This window comes from Dendropsophus ebraccatus, chromosome 7 (assembly GCF_027789765.1).
Source record: "Dendropsophus ebraccatus isolate aDenEbr1 chromosome 7, aDenEbr1.pat, whole genome shotgun sequence".
Taxonomy (NCBI): domain Eukaryota; kingdom Metazoa; phylum Chordata; class Amphibia; order Anura; family Hylidae; genus Dendropsophus; species Dendropsophus ebraccatus.
Window position 1 is genome coordinate 41,576,427 of NC_091460.1, and position 18,794 is coordinate 41,595,220.

At 44.3% G+C, this 18,794-nt stretch overlaps 1 protein-coding gene across 1 annotated transcript in view; it reads right to left on the minus strand.

The window, feature by feature from the left end:
- EVC (EvC ciliary complex subunit 1) overlaps positions 1-18,794 on the minus strand; it is a 65,041-nt gene that overhangs the window by 45,517 nt on the left and 730 nt on the right. Inside the window, exons 2-4 of the mRNA XM_069977399.1 lie at positions 8,418-8,543; positions 5,753-5,836; positions 2,575-2,807 (exon numbers count right to left, since the gene is read on the minus strand). Coding sequence (XP_069833500.1) covers positions 2,575-2,807; positions 5,753-5,836; positions 8,418-8,543 — 443 coding nt within the window. The remainder of the gene's footprint in view (positions 1-2,574; positions 2,808-5,752; positions 5,837-8,417; positions 8,544-18,794) is intronic.

Here is an 18,794-nt window from a genome sequence, read left to right on the forward strand (position 1 = left end):
ATCCAAAGACTGTGTGATGTCATCACTCGGGCTCCCATTGTCTACTACTACCGTGTGTTGACAGATCACAATGCATGTAACCACAGCAGACAAATTGTGTATTCACTACCTTGGCACAAACAAGGGAAATCAATGCTCTGAATGGCGGAGTTTTTCCATTAACCTTTGTTAAAATATTAAAATTTCTGAAATGAAACCAGCAGACACTTAAACAATCGGGAGCAGGCACGGCATCAGTCATCCCTACAGCAGCATTCAATGAAGTCATTTATTCATTACGTGCAATTTGTCGTCCCATTTCAATGAATTATTAGGCTTCCGAAATAAGGTCAAAGCCTTTAAATACTTTTTAATATACAAAAACCTCAGCGTTTTCTGGGCACCCGATCACCACCCATCACTTTGGAATCCCGACAGAACATCTCTTACCCGTCTCTACCTGGACCCCTTTTATGATAGTCCTGGGATGTTCTTACCCATGAATAATGCTGGACGCAGACCTTCAATAACCCTGCCCCAGACTCCTGAACCTCCATATATATCTTTGCTCAGTTTGGCCAAGCCAGCGTGTGTTCTCATTGATGAGAGAGGAATAAGACGTTGCCAGACTCTTCGGGTGACATTTTGTGCCATTTGGGCATTGAAATTCTGAATTCATGATCCTTCTTTCTCCTGACATCTGTCAGGAGAGAGTTTGCAGACCCCCATACACATTAGATAGCCAGCCCCACTGGAAGTTGCAGGTCACAAAAGAATTGTTCTAGCACAACATCTGCTGCATGGGACACAGCGGCCACTAACTTAGTGGTCACCTGGACTACTCCTTGTAATTGCTGATGCTGTATGGTGACATCAGTGGGCGTAACTAGATATGGCCTGGCCCCATAGCAAACTTTTGATGACAACTGATGACAACTCAGGGGGCCTAGTGTATTGCAGGAGCAGGTCATGGGGACCCCTGATGTGGATGGCCGTAGCCGCCACTATGGCTGCTACAGTGGTAGTTAGTGGGGCACTTTTACAGGGGATACTACTGCACTGGAATAAATGCAGGTGGAAAGGCAAGTATATTTTTTAGAATTTTTTTTCTACTATTCTCTGTATCCCTTAAAGCTGGTAACCCTCTCATTTAATCCATGTTTATGTTAATGTTATTCTGTGAAAAGTACTTGCCTTAGGTTGGGCAGTAACATCACCATTTGTATACCCCCTCCCTGTGATTAAAAGAAAAACTTTTATTCTGTCGGAGTCTGAGTTGTCAGATTCCGACTGTTCAGAAAGACAAGCGGGAAGCTGCCGTGCACTCCTCTGGTGGGTCTGTGTCTAAGAGGACTGGATGTCCCCATAGACTTAGAGCTGGGAGAAAACTCACTGAGCATTGGTTTCTTCTCGCTGGTTCTCCTGATCAGTCAGGGTCAGAACACTCAGGTATGTCTCTGTATCAGATGCTTTTTATTCAATTTAACAGTCCAACCAACCAGTAAAATAAAAAAAACTTCATTTGGACTAATCTGGCCCGTGGCTTGTCCACAGCATATGCCCTGAGCATCCCCTAGATCAGAGCCCCTCAGCCCACTCCGGTCTTTTTGTAGGCGACAAAAGTGGTTGGCAAGCCAAAAGCCGAATCTGGCGAATTACTTAAACGGGTAGTGCGGCGCTTAACATTTATTCACAAAATAACACCCATTACAGCTGTTCGTCCGTCCTCCCGAACATGTTGTCATTGTCCCAAGATGGCGGCCGGGGGTCGACACGAATGCGGTATTATGCACCACACTTCCGGGGTGGGGGGGAACACAGGGAAGGAGGCCATTCACATACATAACACACATTACAAAGATGTTTAACTTTGTAACGTGTGTTATTTTGTGAATAAATATTTATCACCACACTACCCCTTTCATTTGTGTAACTCATATTAACGAGAGTTACTCAAATTGTATAAATTCACTAGACTGAGCTGTTTTCGGTTTCCAGAAGCTGCAAACAGACCAGAGGGGGTTGGGAAGCCCTCTGTCTAAAGATAGGTGCAGGTCTCAGAGGTGAGAAACGCCTCTAGGGGACACTTATGGCATATTCTAAGGATATTTAAACAGAATCTGTCACTAGGTTCATTTCACTTTAAATGAAAGCAGCAAAAACTAATGACAGAAATGCTGAATAGATTACTGTATTACTCAAATCATTCTGTTTCGCCGTTCTCCTAATATGCAGGAGAATAGGATTCTTGCCACACTCCTCCCCCCGCTCTCCAGCTGCTGAATGACAGATGACTGCCTATACACAGCATGGATAGATAACTGCCAATCAGCAGCTGCTGGGCTGAGTTTTCTGCTTCTCATGAATAATGAGGACTAGTGGTCTCACACATATAATGTAGGGGACTACTTATTGTCCATGTTCAGGAGGATATCTCTGGATCAGCTGCACAGAACAATGTAAGTGATACATCATTCTGTTCAGCTTCTCTGCCACTAGTTTATGCTACCCTGAGATAGGACACCATAAACCTACTATAAGAGTCTCTTTAAGGCTAAAGTCAGTTCATCAAGTTGAAATGTGGATCATCTTTACCCATTACATTGTAGGACTTCTGGGAAGCTGTTGACTCGAGGAAACATTCTCTCGTAGAATCTATCCAGGCTAGTATTAGAATGTATTGTTGTAGAAGAACTACCGTCTTCCTTCTCTCCTTGACTCATAGATTCCATACTGCTCTCTGCTGAATCTTCAAAGATCTGGTTGGGTAACCTTGTCCTCTTATAGTTCTCATGCAGGGAAGGGTTCGACGCTCCATCGGCAAGAGGCTGGAACCACAAACACATTATTGAATAAGGGGTTCAAGTTTTACAAACTATGAACCTTGTCTACACCAAATAATCTATACTGTTTAGCTTCTTAAAGAGAACCTAACAGTCCAATTAGGCTGATATGGTTCCCTGGAGCACTATATAAAGCTCCTGTGCAGCCCACGGCACGTACCGACGGGCAGAGAGTCCCGTTACTGGCTTCTCTGCCTGTCAATCATTCTCTCAGAGCATGCTGACAGGCAGAGATGGCGACTATACACAGGTGGGGAGCCTCCCAGATCACTACCTGCCCGCCTCTGCCTGCCGCACGCCCGAGGGATAAAAACTCCTGTTTTCTCCTGTATAAAGCTTCTGCTGCAGCCACGGCCGATACGTGCCACGGGCTGCGAAGCAGCTTTATATAGTACACCAGGGAACCATATCAGCCCAACTGGGCTGATTGTTTCCCTTTAAATTGTGAAAAACACTGGTGCAAGTACTAGGCAGGGAATCATCTGCTAACAATGGTACTGCTAAGGGAAAGACAACACTGCTAATTGTTGAGGACATGTTCACAGTAATATAGGTACAGTAATATAGGTAGAATATAGAGCTCCGCTGTGGAATCGCGCCTGCCTCAGTGTCTCTACAGGATGGCTCAGGCGCCTCCGCTCCCACCGCTTTCTGTTCAAAGAATTGACAGATCAAGTGGAGAGCGACGGGAGCGGAGGTGCAGGAGGTATCCCATAGAGACACTGTGTGACACTGAGGTAGGTGGAATTCCGCGGCAGGGAGCTCCACTGTGGAATTCCACCAATATTACTCAGTGTGAACATATCTTAATAGCGAATATGCTGCGATTATTGGCTAGAGCATAGAGCCACAGGGCTCAGAGCAACCAATCATATGCCAGCTCTCATTTTTCATAGGTTTGAAAATAAAAGAAGCAATCTGATTGGTTCTTATGGGTAACTCCTCAGATGTTCTTTTGCACCGGGGTTCCTTACCTTCCTTAAAGAGTACCTGTCACCATGGCCACTGCCAGATCAGCGGTGACTTCGACTCGGCACCCGGGAGTAGCTACAAACATGCCGTGATGGAAATGCTGCAACCTCTTTATGTCAGAATAGGATCACACACATTTCTGTCACTGCAACGGCCATAGTGACAGGTATGCTTTAAAGGTGTTGGCCACTTTATAGTAAAATAGTTCAGTGTATAGTATAATTAAGTGTACTCACTGCATTTACTGACAGCAGCTCTCTGTGTGCCTCATAGTGTCCACCACTGAGCCTGTATATGCCTATAGTGGACAATGGGGGGCATGGCATAGTCACACGCTCCTCCATGTCAGCTATCTTATGGACAGACTCACCACAGAGCAGAACAGCACAGCCTGGAGGAGGGGAGTCTGATTTTAGCTCTATGTGGTACATAGGGAGCTGCTGTCAGTAAGTGCAGTGAGTACACATGTTACTATATGGTGGCCAAGCCTTTAAAGTAACGTTCCAAAAAACACTTAGTGCAGGAGGAGGAACAGGACACATGGATTTTCTAGAAGGGGCTCCAACTCAATGAAGTATTCTTGTTGGCTTCTCCCCTACCAAACTGCCTTGAGTGATAGCTCTCTCCTTATACCCAAAAAGGAGGTGATGTTCTGTATGTCTCGTTCTATGCGGATAGAGCAGGTAGAAACTGCTGGGAACCACCCCAGTGACTCTGTTTTTGACCATGAATCTACAAAATTGTACACATGGAACATGTTAGTGTTTCATGCTGCCTGAACTATGGGCATCATATAACTGTAGACAAGTTCCCTTTAAAGCGACTCTGTACCCACAATCTGACCCCCCAAACCCCTTGTACCTTCGGATAGCTGCTTTTAATTCAAGATCTGTCCTGGGGTCCGTTCGGCAGGTGATGCAGTTATTGTGCTAAAAAACAACTTTTAAACTTGCAGCCTGTGCCAAACGGAGTATCTGTGCCCTAACTTTGCACCACCCCTCTGCCCCCCCTCCCCATCATTAGGAATGCTCCAGGCAGATTGCCTCCTATTCCCCACCTGTGTCAGCCAGGCACATGGGCTGGATCGTTAAGCACCTGTGCAGTGCTCAGCATGGAGAAAGTGTTTCAGTGACATTCCTAATGATGAAGAGGGTGGGGAGGAGGGACGGAGGGGTGGTGCAAAGTTAGGGCACAGATACTCCCGTTTGGCACGGGCTGCAAGTTTAAAAGTTGTTTTTTAGGACAATAACTGCATCACCTGCCGAACAGACCCCAGGACAGATCTTGGATTAAGAGCAGCTATCCCAAGAAACAAGTGGTTTGGGGGGGGTCAGATTGGGGGTACAGAGTCGCTTTAAAAGCCAAACATGGGACATAAACCCTACTACTCACATGACCACAGATGACCTCTAAATGCCTGCTTTGGAACAGGACCTTCCTAACTCTGCCTCTTTTTGCTGCTTGATTCACTGTATCCCAATTATTCTATGACTGTTGGCAAACACCAGACATATCAATCGGTCCAATGCACAACCAACTATTGGTAAGTAGCTACTGTGTCATGCCCCATCCTTTCCTGTCCTAGGCATAACACTGCATATACATTTTTAATGGTGTGTTCCTTTAAGGATCTCCTAGAGGCAATGCGATTTGTTTAAAACACCTAAAACATGTAAAAATGGTTATCAGAATTATTTTCTTCTCAATTTAAATGCTAAATATATGATCATGCAATCTCCGATAAGGTAAGAAGTGAAAAGCTTTGAATATTAAAGCCTGCAGCAAATCCTTCCAGCGCTACAGTATATTGTTCTCCACAATAATGCGCACTTTATATGTATCTATAATAGGTGGGGACCTATTCAAAAAAACATAAAAAAAAATAAATGCAAAAGGAAATATGCAATCCCATAGACAAAGGCCCCATATGTCTCAGAGCGCGGACTCCAAATTCTTACCCTAAACTTTTGATTTATTGGATAAACAACTTTGGCCTTTAACGCAAAGGCTGCGACTCCGTTATTTGACAGCTGGTCACCTTCCTGTAAAAAGAACAGAAAGTCTATTACCCATAAGGTGCAGGGGAGGGGACGGAGACCTTGGGTAGCAATATTCAGACCTACAACCACACCAATTTATTTCCCAACACAGCAAATAAATCTTGGCATATAAAAGCATATAAATAGCAGTTATTTATAGAGATTGCATAAAATATCTGAATGCACCAGTGGGAATGGAAGATAAATAAACCATGAAGCATTATCCAATTATTCACACAAATAAAGCCTAACAGAGCAGAACGTTATTAAGTTGACGAAAGCTGTTCCTCAATTAATTCTTATGCGTCTGATTATCCCCCTTGCTAACCATTAGTGCAAGATTTATGTGGCTCTATCTCAACAAGGTACTTTAAATACCTTTTATGTATGCACTAGGCAAGCTGCCTTCTGTTCTAGCCTTATAGATAGGGATTGTGTGCAGTTTTCTCTAGGAAGGTAATTAGAAGATAAACTGATTTTGATCATGAAAACTGTGTCACATGTAGCTTTTATGTAGTCATGTGCAACTCTTGTGTGTAGTCTGCATAGTTCTGTGTCTTAGAACTAGGGTGAGCTGTGTAACCCTGGCACTACTGCAATGTAGTTACAAACCAAGGCTATGCTGCAATGTTGGCCTGAAATTATGTTAAAGGGGTCAGCCTTTTTTATAGTAAAATAGTTCAGTGTACAGTATTAGTAAGTGTACTCACTGCACATACTAACAGCAGCTCCCTGTGTACCTCATATAGCTAAAATCAGACTCCCCTTCTCCAGGCTGGGCTGCCCTGCTCTGTGGTGAGTCTGTCCATAAGGTGGCCGACATGGAGGACCATGTGACCATGCCCCGCCCCCAAGTGTCCAACACTGAGCCTGTGTATGTGTATGGTGGACACTGGGGGGCGGGCCATGGTTGCATGCTCCCCCATGTCGGCCATCTTAAGGACAGACTCACCACAGAGCAGGGCAACCCAGCCTGGAGGACAGGAGTCTGATTTTAGATCTATGAGGTACACAGGGAGCTGCTGTTAGTATGTGCACTGAGTACACTTACTAGTACTGTACACTAAACTATTTTACTATAAAAAGGGCCGACCCCTTTAACATAATTTCACTGGGGGATGCGGGAGGTTAGTGTGTGGTGGCGGCAGCTGTGCGGCGGGTGTGGGGTCGGTGGGGGCGATGTCGGCTGAGGGGGGGCTTGGTGATGGGGATCTCCCTAGTACTACTCCTCCCATTATCTGCTCATACTATGAGCAGATGATGGGAGGAGTAGTAGTGTCTTTCTGTCCCACAGCACTGAGCAGGGAGGGAGGAAGGAGGTGGTTAGATGCACCGGCTCCTCTCTCCCTCCCTGCTCCGTGCCTTCCATTTGAGGAGCAAGTGTATTTGCTCCTCAAATTATTCCATAAACATAGTCCATTATCTCATACCCATAGTCTACCAATAAAGTGTAGTTTTCACATTACATTACATACTCCATATACTTCAATTAAGTCCATAGGCTTTTACATATACTGCGCCCCCTGCTAGACACTCCATTGGAATAACACCTGATTTGTGAAGTCACGGTATTTGAGAGAATTTGAAGTCTCCATGATCTACTAAATTAAGGAAAATAGCAGTATATGTGCATTTCCCATAATTATTGTACATTAGAAATGTCTAGCTTTCCATAAGTAATAACATATTAAAAAATACTTTTGGCTAAACTTCTCCTTTAATGCCTCGTATCTCTAGGGAGATGAAGTAGTTAATAGTTATCCATTATCCATGGTATCCATGAGGTTTTAAGCTAATATCTAATGTCCTTGGAGTGGTATAGTGACTACAGAGATGCAAACAGTTAATAATAGGCATGAGCAAACCTCGAGCACGCTTGAGTTTGTCCAAACTCAAACTCTTGGCATTTGATTACCAGTGGCTATGTGTAATAGTAATGCAGGGCCAATGGCTGATGGGTCAGTAAATAAAATAATAAAGTTCATACATTACCTTTCCACGCTCCCTGGCATTCTCTTCGCCGATGCAACTTTAGAGCTGGTCTCTAAAGTGACAAACTGCTCAGCCAATCACTGGCTAAGATAGGACCACCGCGGCCAGTGATTGGATGAGCATCCTGTCACTTCAGAGACTGGCTCTAAAGTTGCACTGGCGGCTGTGGGGAGCAGGGAGAAGCGAAAAGAATACCAGGGAGCTTGGAGAGGTAATCTATGAGCTTCACTTTTAAAGCAAGGGCTACACAGACATTGCTAATGATCTCCATGCAGCCCTTGCTGTACAATAATCGAACCATGTAATAGGCTCAGAAAACAAGCAAACAGATCAGTGCTCATTTACTATAGTAATCGGGTCGTCTAATACGGCCCTTAGGTTTGCCTGGAAAATGTGGATACAGCCTAGGGCCTATGGCTGTATCCATGTTTTTCTTACGACTCCCCATGGCTGCATCCAACTTCTTTAGCCATCGGTAATCAAATGCAGAATGATCAGGTTCTAGCTGCACTTATCTCTAGTTATAGTATAAAACCACTGCATACACATCCAACTTCAATGGCCGTACTTCTATTGAGCAGTAATGACTTACCTCCTCCAGGGGCAGCAGTTTGGGGTTCTTTATTTTCCTCTTCTTTTTGGCTTTGGAAGCCACATCCTGGTTGGTTTGGGTAACATCAGGCTTGCTCTTCTCCAAAGTCCCGACTTTCTTTTTTAGCTGCCATAAAATGATATGTCTAATCATGAAAACATTCACTGCAGCAAATGTACATAACTCGATATCTGTGGGTCATGCTAAAAATGTCAAGGGATATTCTAATTTTATCCAAATGCATCTTTATTGTATTTATCCTATAATATACATATACAGTATACAGTGCTGTAATGTGTCTTGTGTTTCAGTTCTTTTCCACTCTAGATCACTGTCCCATTCAAGCGCAGGGATTTAATATAACTTGCTGTGTGCTACAATTGTATCCAGTCGAGACAGATCACATGTCTTGCGTCTGAGTTTTAGAGGGCAGGGCTAGTGATGTAATCATATCTAAGCAATGATGTCATCTACAGGCGTTTTCTGGGTTTTTAGTAAAATTGATCATGTGGCAGGAAACAGGTAGATAAAAAAATAAAAACCTATACTCAGCCCCCTTGGTCCCTTGCTGGCTCTCTGAACTGCCAAGAGGAAGAGTCCTAGTGAAATCTTTATGAACTGTACACAGGCTGCTGCAGCCAATCTCTGCCCTTACCAGTCATGTGCAAGAGGAAGTGCAGCGGCCTGTGCACAGTGTAGAGTAATGTCACTACTAGACCAGCCGGCTACTAGCTATACTATATAGAATAAAAGAAATATCTATTATTTTAACCAGGGGCGTAGCTAGGATCCATGGGGTCCCATAGCAAAAAACTGTACGCCCTCCCCTACGCACAACACAAAGCAATATGCAATAATATATATATACACACTTGGCCATATACACACTCGGTGATATGGCCAAAAAATTTAATCTCTTGTGGCCAGAGACAGAATCACAATAGTGACTGGCAGAGCAGGGAGCCAATGGCCAATAGTCAGTGCATTGTATTAAACTATAAGGGCCCATTAGGAGCCATAGTGCAGGAGCAGACTACCTTCTGCTTAACCCCTTATGTACTGCAGTGTGTAAGTGACTCAAAGTTCACTTACATGCTGCAGCACAAAAAAGGGGTAAAACCAGAAGACAAGGAGATTTATGTGTCAAAGCTTGTGCACTGATAACCCCTGACCTCTGCACTGAACTCTGAGAACAGAGGTCAGGGGTTATCAGAGCAGTGAAGCAGAGATCTCCTTGTCTTCTGCATATTTACCCTTTTTTATATTGCAGAATATAAATGAACACTGGGTCACTTACACATTGCAGTACATAAGGGGTTAAGCAGAAGAGCACAGGATGGCTCTTATCTTACTTGTGCATCCCTGGGCTCCCCTGCTGCAGGGGCCCCATAGCAGCTGCCTGGCCTGCCTCTATGGTAGCTACGCCACTGATTATAATAAGATAGATAGATAGATCATAGATAGATAGATAGATAGATAGATAGATAGATAGATAGATAGATAGATAGATCTTTGTTGACATCATTCTCATTTGGGTGTATATGCCCCATCCACTGAATAATAAGCCATACAATATCATAGAAGGATACATCACCACAATATATAAGACTAGAGGATGGAGACCAGCAAGGAATACTAAAAGTAAGAATATTAAAGAAATAACATAAAAAAAATATTGCTTGGGGGCCCAGACAATTCTACATCTGACTGTTCCCAACCTTAAAATATCCGCCTCAATCATGACCGACATTCCAGCGTTACCTTGAAATTTTCGTGCTGCAAGTTTGTGAAGGACAAAGTTAAGCTTGACACTTAGTTAAATGTGACATTTGTTAAAGTCTCCTGATTTATGGTCACCTCTCCACCGCCTCCTCCTCCTCGGCAGCCCGGTCCCTGTTTAATCTTCTCACTTCCACTCTGCCAGCAGCCACTTGATCTCTGTCACTCTGCTCCCACATGTTGTTACTCTCACTAATCACTCCCGCAATACTTGAGAGGAGCGAGATTCTGCTTCCTATATACTGACAGCGCAGAACGTCTGATATTTTATATAAAGAAAGGACGGTTCATCAACAGCACAGGCAATTGGCTTTGTATATGTAATGGGGAGAGGAGCTGTCACTGTCTATGAGGACTACAGAACATGCTAATGACTGGCCTGATGGAGGTGAATTGCTTTTTCAACACATTAAAACAGATTTGTCATCTTACTTTGAGTCCGCTGTATTCTGTTTGTGTTCCTATTATGTATTTCTATTGTGTTCCTAAATGTTTGGATGCAGTTTCCACTGGATGAAAGCAGCCATGTTTATTTAAAGGGAACCAATCATGTACAAATCGCTTACATCTATAAATTAGCTAGTATATACCCCCAATACTGTTTGCAGGCATATAAGTAAAAACTGTGGGGGAGATTTATCAAACTGGTGTAAAGTATAATGGTCTTAGTTGCCCCTTGCAACCAATCAGATTCCACCTTTTATTTTTCAAAGAATCTGTGAGGAATGAAAAGTGGAATCTGATTGGTTGCTAGGGGCAACTGAGACAATTCTACTTTACAACAGTTTAATAAATCTCCCCCTATGAACATTACTTATATGTCCCAAAAAAGTACTTTTTAAAACGCACTCATTTAGTCATGTGGGCGGTCCGGAGCTCCTAAGTAGTCAAAGCTGACAGGAAACCTTGCTGGCAATCACGCCTCCCTGGGAACGTTGGCACTCAAGGACGGCCCCTCTGTCCGCTCCTATATGATTGCCGACAAGATTTCCCAAGATAGTTAGGAGCTCCGGACTGCCCACATGATTAGATGAGTACATTGTAAAAAGTATTTGTTCGAGACATATAAGTAACGTTCATAGGGGGAGATTTATCAAACATGGTGTTAAGTGAAACTAGCTCAGTTGCCCCTAGCAACCAATCAGATTCCACCTTTCATTCCTCACAGACTCTTTGAAAAATGAAAGGTGGAATCTGATTGGTTGCTAGGGGCAACAGACAGTTTCACTTTACACCATGTTTTATAAATCTCCCCCATAGTGTTTACTTATATGCCCAGAAACAGTTGGGGGGGGCTTATAGGAACTTACTTCTAGCTGTAACTGCTTTTTGTATGGACTGGTTCTCTTAAATCCTTTAGATATACTGACCACAATTGGTTTTACAGACACACAAACCCAGCTGGTCAGGCCCCATACAAACACTTAAAGCGTAACTATAGTATAGATAGGCCCCGCCCTCTGCACTAGTTTATTTTTGAAGTGTGATAGAAACCCCATAAGGGTAGCTTTACACACACTGTATTGCAGCGGATCCGCAGCAGATTAGATCTAAATAACTGAACACAGCATCAAATCTGCACCATCAAATCTGCTGCGGATCCGGTGTGTGTGAATGCACCCTAAGGGTACAAACACACACAACGTATCCGCAGCGAGTTTCTCGCTGCGTATACGCAGTGAAACTCGCTGCGGATCCCGTCCCTGTTTAGTCAATGGCAGACAAACACCCAGCAGGGATAATCATCCATGCTGCGAGTTTGTCCGCAGCAGCTCCCGGCACGTCCCGCCCGGCCAATCAGTGCGCTGCCCCGCCGCAGCGCACTGATTGGCTGAGCGGGCTGTGAAGACACCGGGAACCGCCGAAGCAAGCCGGAGGAAGCCGGAGCCGGGATCAGGTAATGTTTAGTCTCCGGCGGCCGGCAGGTTAACACTGCGTATACGTAGCAAGAAACTCGCTGCGGATACGTCGTGTGTTTGTACCCTAAAGCACATCATTTTGAAACTTTACCCCTCAAAGAATTCAAAACAAGCCATGGGACCTTTATTAACCATTTTAGGTGGTTAACTGAAATAAAAGCAAGTGGAGGAGAATTGTATAAACTTTTCGGGGGAGATTTATCAAACATTGTGTAAAGTGAAACTGGCTCAGTTGCCCCTAGCAACCAATCAGATTCCACCTCTCATTCCTCACAGACTCTTTGGAAAATGAAAGGTAGAATCTGATTGGTTGCTAGGGGCAACTGAGCCAGTTTCAAATGTCAAAATTTTTTTTTTTGTGTGCAAATCTTTTGAGAATGAGGAGGGGAAGGGGGATGGAGAGGGGTGGCGAGGTGGAGAAGAAAGGTCGGGGGTGTAAGAGGTGATGAGGGGGCAAGGTGGAGGGGGGAGTGGGCATAATAAGAGGGATGATAAGAGTGAGGGTGGCTGATGACAGTGAGGGTGGCTGATGACAGTGAGGGTGGCTGATGACAGTGAGGGTGGCTGATGACAGTGAGGGTGGCTGATGACAGTGAGGGGGGATGACAGTGAGGGGGGATGACAGTGAGGGGGGATGACAGTGAGGGGGGGATGACAGTGAGGGGGGATGATGACAGTCCGAGGGGATGAGAGATGAGACAGTGAGAGAGGATGATGAGAAGGAGGAGGGAGCCAGGCTCACTGGGGCCCGGCAACAGCGGGGGCAGGGCAGAGAGTGCCATTGCTCAGACCCAGGTATATGGCAGCAGCCCCGCCGCCTCTGGCACACCCCTGCCCGCTGTGGCAGGGCTCCAGGACCTGTCACCGGGCATGGGAGCGGCACTGGCATAGTTGGCAATAGTCCCGAGTATGACGCGATAAGCCTCCATCGCCCCCATCGTGGTAAGCCCCGCCTGCGGGGAGGGGCTTACCGCTATGGGGGCGGGGCTTATCACGTCATACGCGGGACGTTTGCCAACTATACACTGGGTGTCATGAGAGGGATGGGGGGAGCAGCAGCAATGGCGGCATTGCAGAGGGCCTAGTAACATGGCGGCCGGCGCTGGAGGGGTGCCTGTGGCCCTGCTGGCTCAGGCACACCCCTGCCGGACACCGGTTGTCATGAATCAGCAGTGATGAGACTGAAGGGGGGACCGGCCACACTAGCAGGGCAGCCATGAAGACAGCAGCCACAGTGCCAGGGCTGCAGGGAAGGTATGAAGGGAGGGGGCGGGACTTGGGCGGGGACCTGTCTAAGAATCCATACAAAACTGCTGCTGAGGCAGAGGACGGATTCTCAGGAATGTGGGACAGTTTTGAACAAGTAGCTCAGAGTCAAACACTGCTCTGAGGGAACATTCATCTGCATGTATTTAAAAATGGTTCACTTTTCATCATTACAATAAATTGCAAAAATTATTATCATGACCTAGGCTAAATAATTTATTTTTTTTTATAGTTGCGCTTTAAATAATCACTATGCCTTGGGGTGCGTTTACACAGACAGATTTATCTGACAGATCGTTGAAGCCAAAACCAGGAACAGACTATAAACAGGGATCAGGTCATAAAGGAAAGACTGGGATCTATCCTCTTTTCAAATCCATTCCTGGCTTTGGCTTCCAAAATCTGTCAGATAAATCTTTTTGTGTAAACGCACCCTTAAAGGAAATGTGTCTCCTAAATTTTCTTTTACTGATTAGAGTCAGATACTAAAAGTTGTTATTTTATTCTAATCTGTTCCTATTTTTTTTTTTACTTTAACATTAAATTATTTCACTTCTTGTCCATTGTTATGGGGGCTGCCATATTGCCTGGGCTGTTTTTAACAGCATTTAGTGACATGCTTTACAGCAAGACTCATAGACACAGACGACAATAGACAGACTCTGTCCCCTTGAAATGTATGCAAAACATTACTGAGTGTGCTCTGTGACCTTTGAAGAGGTCATTCCACAGGATGCTGCTATGGCAGCCCTGGACCATTAGAGAAGGGATACATGAGAGAATGGGCAGCAGGGGAGGTAGGGGTTAATGCAGGTTAAAGGGTACATCCCCATGGACAGAATCAGTAATACATCTACAGCATAAATTTGTACCACAAATATGCTGCATATTAGGCCAGCCGTGCTGTACACCCCTCCTCATACTGTATGACGACTGGATTCACACACACACACACACACACTATTTAGGGCCTTATTTTAGTTGGTATCTTCCATTTGTGGGATCTGGTGCAAAACCTTAAGGTGCGTTAACACAGACAGATTTATCTGGCAGATTTTGAAGGCCAAAGCCAGGAATGGATTTGAAAAGAGAAAAAAATCTCAGTCTTTTCTTTATGACATGTTCCCTGTTTATAGTCTGTCTCTGGTTTTGGCTTCAAAAATCTGTCAGATAACTCTTTCTGTGTAAACGCACCATTAGTTTGTCCACCATTATTTCCAATAATATATCTTTATGTTCTTGAGTAGATAAACTGGTGCCACAGGTGTCTGGCAGCAGATTTCCTCTTATACAACAAGGGGTAGACCCCCACAATATGCCCTAATTTCCTAAGTGGTTAAAACATACCTATTATTTAAACCGTTAAAAGCTTAATACAGAGCACCCACAAAAAAAAAAAAAAAAGAATTAAAAACCAAGTGTCGTCTAGATCAATATAGCATTCACTATCAAAGTATGCAGCTACAGAGATGTCCTGATATAACTGTCAATAGTCATGTTCTCCAACTAGGAGATATCGATTTACTATAGGTAGATGATAAAGATCAAGACACCTCGCCTAATAGACAGTATAGTGAGGACAATTTTTTATACAATTGTTAAAGTAGGATGGGGATAGGGAATCTCTCCTGGACTGCTATCTAGCCTGTTCCTGTCCCACCACGGCTGAGGAAACTAGCAGTGGGACTGTGCCATTAGGGGGAAGGGGGCATACCGGATCCATGGATCTCTGTACAGTTTCTTTCTATGGGGCGTAGAGCCTGTGTACATCTGGTATCTACCAATATATGGTCACTGCAATAAAACCCACGGTGCAATGGGATCTTCACTGCAGGTTTCTACCCTAGGGCAGCTATTCTTACAGGTTTCACCCTCCCCTTTTAAGCGGCAGAAGACCTGGAGCGGTTATAGAACCTGGAGACGGCCCTGGCACTTTGACTTAATATTATTAACCCTGACACACACATAATCCCTGCATAGACTGTATCTGGGCTCATTATTCAGACACAATGACCCACATCCTGAAGGGCCTGTCATTAACACAGAATAATGCAGAACAAGTGGGAACAATGTCTCTTTTTTGTATTACAAGAGGGTCACGATCATAAGCAACAATAACCATGGAGAGTCTTATTCCCTCCTTGAGAGCGATGCTGGTTGTTACCAAGGCAATATATATATATATAGAGACTGTCGCTTGGATCAGAGATATGACAGTCAGAGCCCTGTGGAATTACTCCCTGTGTCCCTATAGCTCTGCTAACATTTCGGCAGCATGTTGATGCCTTACGCAGTCCCCGTATGCGGTTCTTCAAACTGGGTTATTAGCAGGATACTATCATGTGATAACCAACATTGCAGGCTTTGCTGGTCCCACGGCAATATAAATGGTGACATTCGGAATTATTACCGTCAATCAATGTTTGTAGAGAGTCATGTCACACTGGGAAAAAGAAGAGATCCGAATCCTATGTATTATCTGTATAAGATGTAATATACAAGATCACCTTCCAGGATGAGGGGGTGAGTGTCAACCTTTGAAAACCATAGTTGTTTTCTTTTTTTTTCCTTAAAATTGAATTGAAAATTCTGAACTAAATAATTTAGTTTTCAGGCTACATTTATTGGTGACCTATGTGCATGACGGACCCTTAATATCAGATTGGTTGGGGATCTTACATCCGACACCTTGACCGATCAGCTGTTTTCAGTGCTGGTATACATAGAATACAGACAGATCCATACATGGTGTAGTGGCAGTGTGGGGTATTCTGGGGAGTAATATTTCTAAATAATTCCACTCAGGCTGATGTAATATAGAGCCCAATCCCGCTGAGCAGCACTTTCTGGTGTTAGCACAAGGCATTGCCCACTTATCCAATCACTGGCTGAAGCTGAGTACAAGTTTCTTGTTTTTTTTATTTTACATCAGCCTAGGCAGAATTAGGGCGCTATTACATCAACAGATTTATCTAACAAATTTCTGTAGCCAAAGCCAGGAATTGATTTGAAAAGAGGAGAAATCTCAGTCTTTCCTTTATGGGCTGTTCTCTGTTTATATTCTGTTTGTGGATTTGGCTGCAAAAATCTGTTGGTGTAATAGGGCCCTTAGGCAGGGTTCACACTATGTTTTTGCAATCCATTTTTTCCATACATTTTTGCAAAAAAAAGCTGATCCTTTTTTTTACAATGGAAAAATGGATCAAAACAGATGTATGCAAGTACATCCGTTCTTCCATCTGTTTTTTATTTTTATTTAAAAACCTATGAAAAAAAAAACGGACTGCAAAAACGAGGCGGCGTGTGGCATTGCAGCTCATTTCCATTGAAAAGTTCTAGTCCTACATAAGCCCTTTTTAAATGATTGTCCAGTTTAGAAAACCTATTTTCATAAATTCTATTTGGCCTTGCATGCAGTCATATGAGAAACCGCCCCAGAGGATTAGTGGAGGAAAGTAGACATCCAGCCTATCTGTTCTGGATAGCAAAGGCCAGCACCATACTGGAAGAGACATTTTAAAGGGAATGTGCCACCACACTCAGACTGAAGCACTGGAGGCGGGCCAACCCACCCCCAGTGGGAGGAAACACCCGCCCCTCTATGTTACGGCTCCATTTCTTCTAATGGGTGTTTCCTCCCACTGGGGGTGGGTTGGCCCGCCTACAGTGCTTCAGCCCAGGCCTGATAGTACATTCCCTTTAATATTTGCTATGGGCTTCAATCTCTCTTATGTATGCCCCAGCATAGAGTACTGACTGTGGTCAAACTCAACCAGCTAAACTAGTGGGTAAAGCGTAAAATCATGATCTCGATAAGGTAACTATACGTTGTACATTGGAAAATGCTAATATAAAGAAAACAGGAAGAGGAATGATTACAGTACATGATCCACAAATTGAGTAATTGGAGGTAATACAAGTACAGGTACCCAGATTGGGCAGTGCTGTACAGCACACCCAGTGGATGGGAGGGTCATTGCGAAAAATAAAAGTTTGAGGGACTCCCCCTTGAAGCACTGGATAACCCCTTTAAAAGGAGAAGTCTGGCCAGACCCACTGCAACTCTGGTGGCTGCATACCGTCGATGTGGTCCCCGGCCGCTTCCTGGTCTAAGCAGGGACTGGGATTGTGACGTGTAAGGTCCGCTCTGCCTGGCTGGATGCACCTTACAAGTTATGACCCGGGCCCCTTCTCAGACCAGGGAGCGGCCGGGGACCGGACTTCTCCTTTAAAGTGAATGTATTATAAGGCCTGAGCTGGGGCACTGGAGGCAGGCCAACCCACCCCCAGTGGGAGAATCCCCCCGCCTCTCTATGACGCGGCTCCATTAGAATCAATGGAGCCGCGTCATAGAGGGGCGGGATTTCCTCCCACTAGGGGTGGGTCGGCCCACCTCCAGTGCTTCAGCCTAGGCCTGATGGTACATTCACTTTAAGCAACGATGCATACGATAATCAGGGTAGGATGCGATGGAAAATATATACAACGCTCTCAATCCAAGTTACTCTTAAACCAAGATACCACTGTACAGGAGGAAGGACTCCTCTAAAAGACAGGTTCTCTGCCCTTGTACAGCCCTCTGTGCACACATTGTAAAAATAAAAAGATTTTTTTTACAATGTGTGCACAGACTGACATTTTTCCATAGACTTTAGTTTTAATATACATATATGTTTTATACCTATTTTACTGCTGTATTTTGCTTTCATTTCACCCTGTGTGAACGTAGCCTAGTGATACAAAAATTTGTCAAAATTGTACCACATTTGATTTAGCCAAAACCTTCAATAAAAACTGACTGGAAAAAAAAAACACAACTGAAATTAAGCATTGGGTGGGGTGGGGGTGAGTTTCCCCACTTCTAGTTATTTCCCACTGCATTTTATTAATGGAAAAAAAATCACTTTAAGGGTATAAACACACACACACCGTATTTACTGCTGCGATACGCAGCAAATACGCAGCAGATTAGATCTAAATAACTGAACACAGCATCAAATCTGCACCTGCAAATCTGCTGCGTATACGGTGTGTGTGTTTGTACCCTAAGGCCGGGTTCACAGTCTGTAAAACACTGGCCGTTCTGTGACATATCAGTTTTTCATGTGGCCACTAGGGATCCCGTCCAGAGAGTATATTACATGCATACACTCCGTCCACGATTCCATTGACTGCAATGCAACATAAATTTTCTATTAATCACGACCGTTGTTGCAAATCGTCTGTGATTAACAGAAAATTTACGTTTGAACATAGCCTAAGAAAAGTTAATTTGCGTGCACTTTATATGTTTGTTGCATGTTTATAACAAATAACATCTGGACCCACCAAACTGATTGACTATGCTGGTTACAGGGTACTTTCATTAGGAGACTGCCCCCTAGGGGGCATAATACAGACAGCACTGGACAAA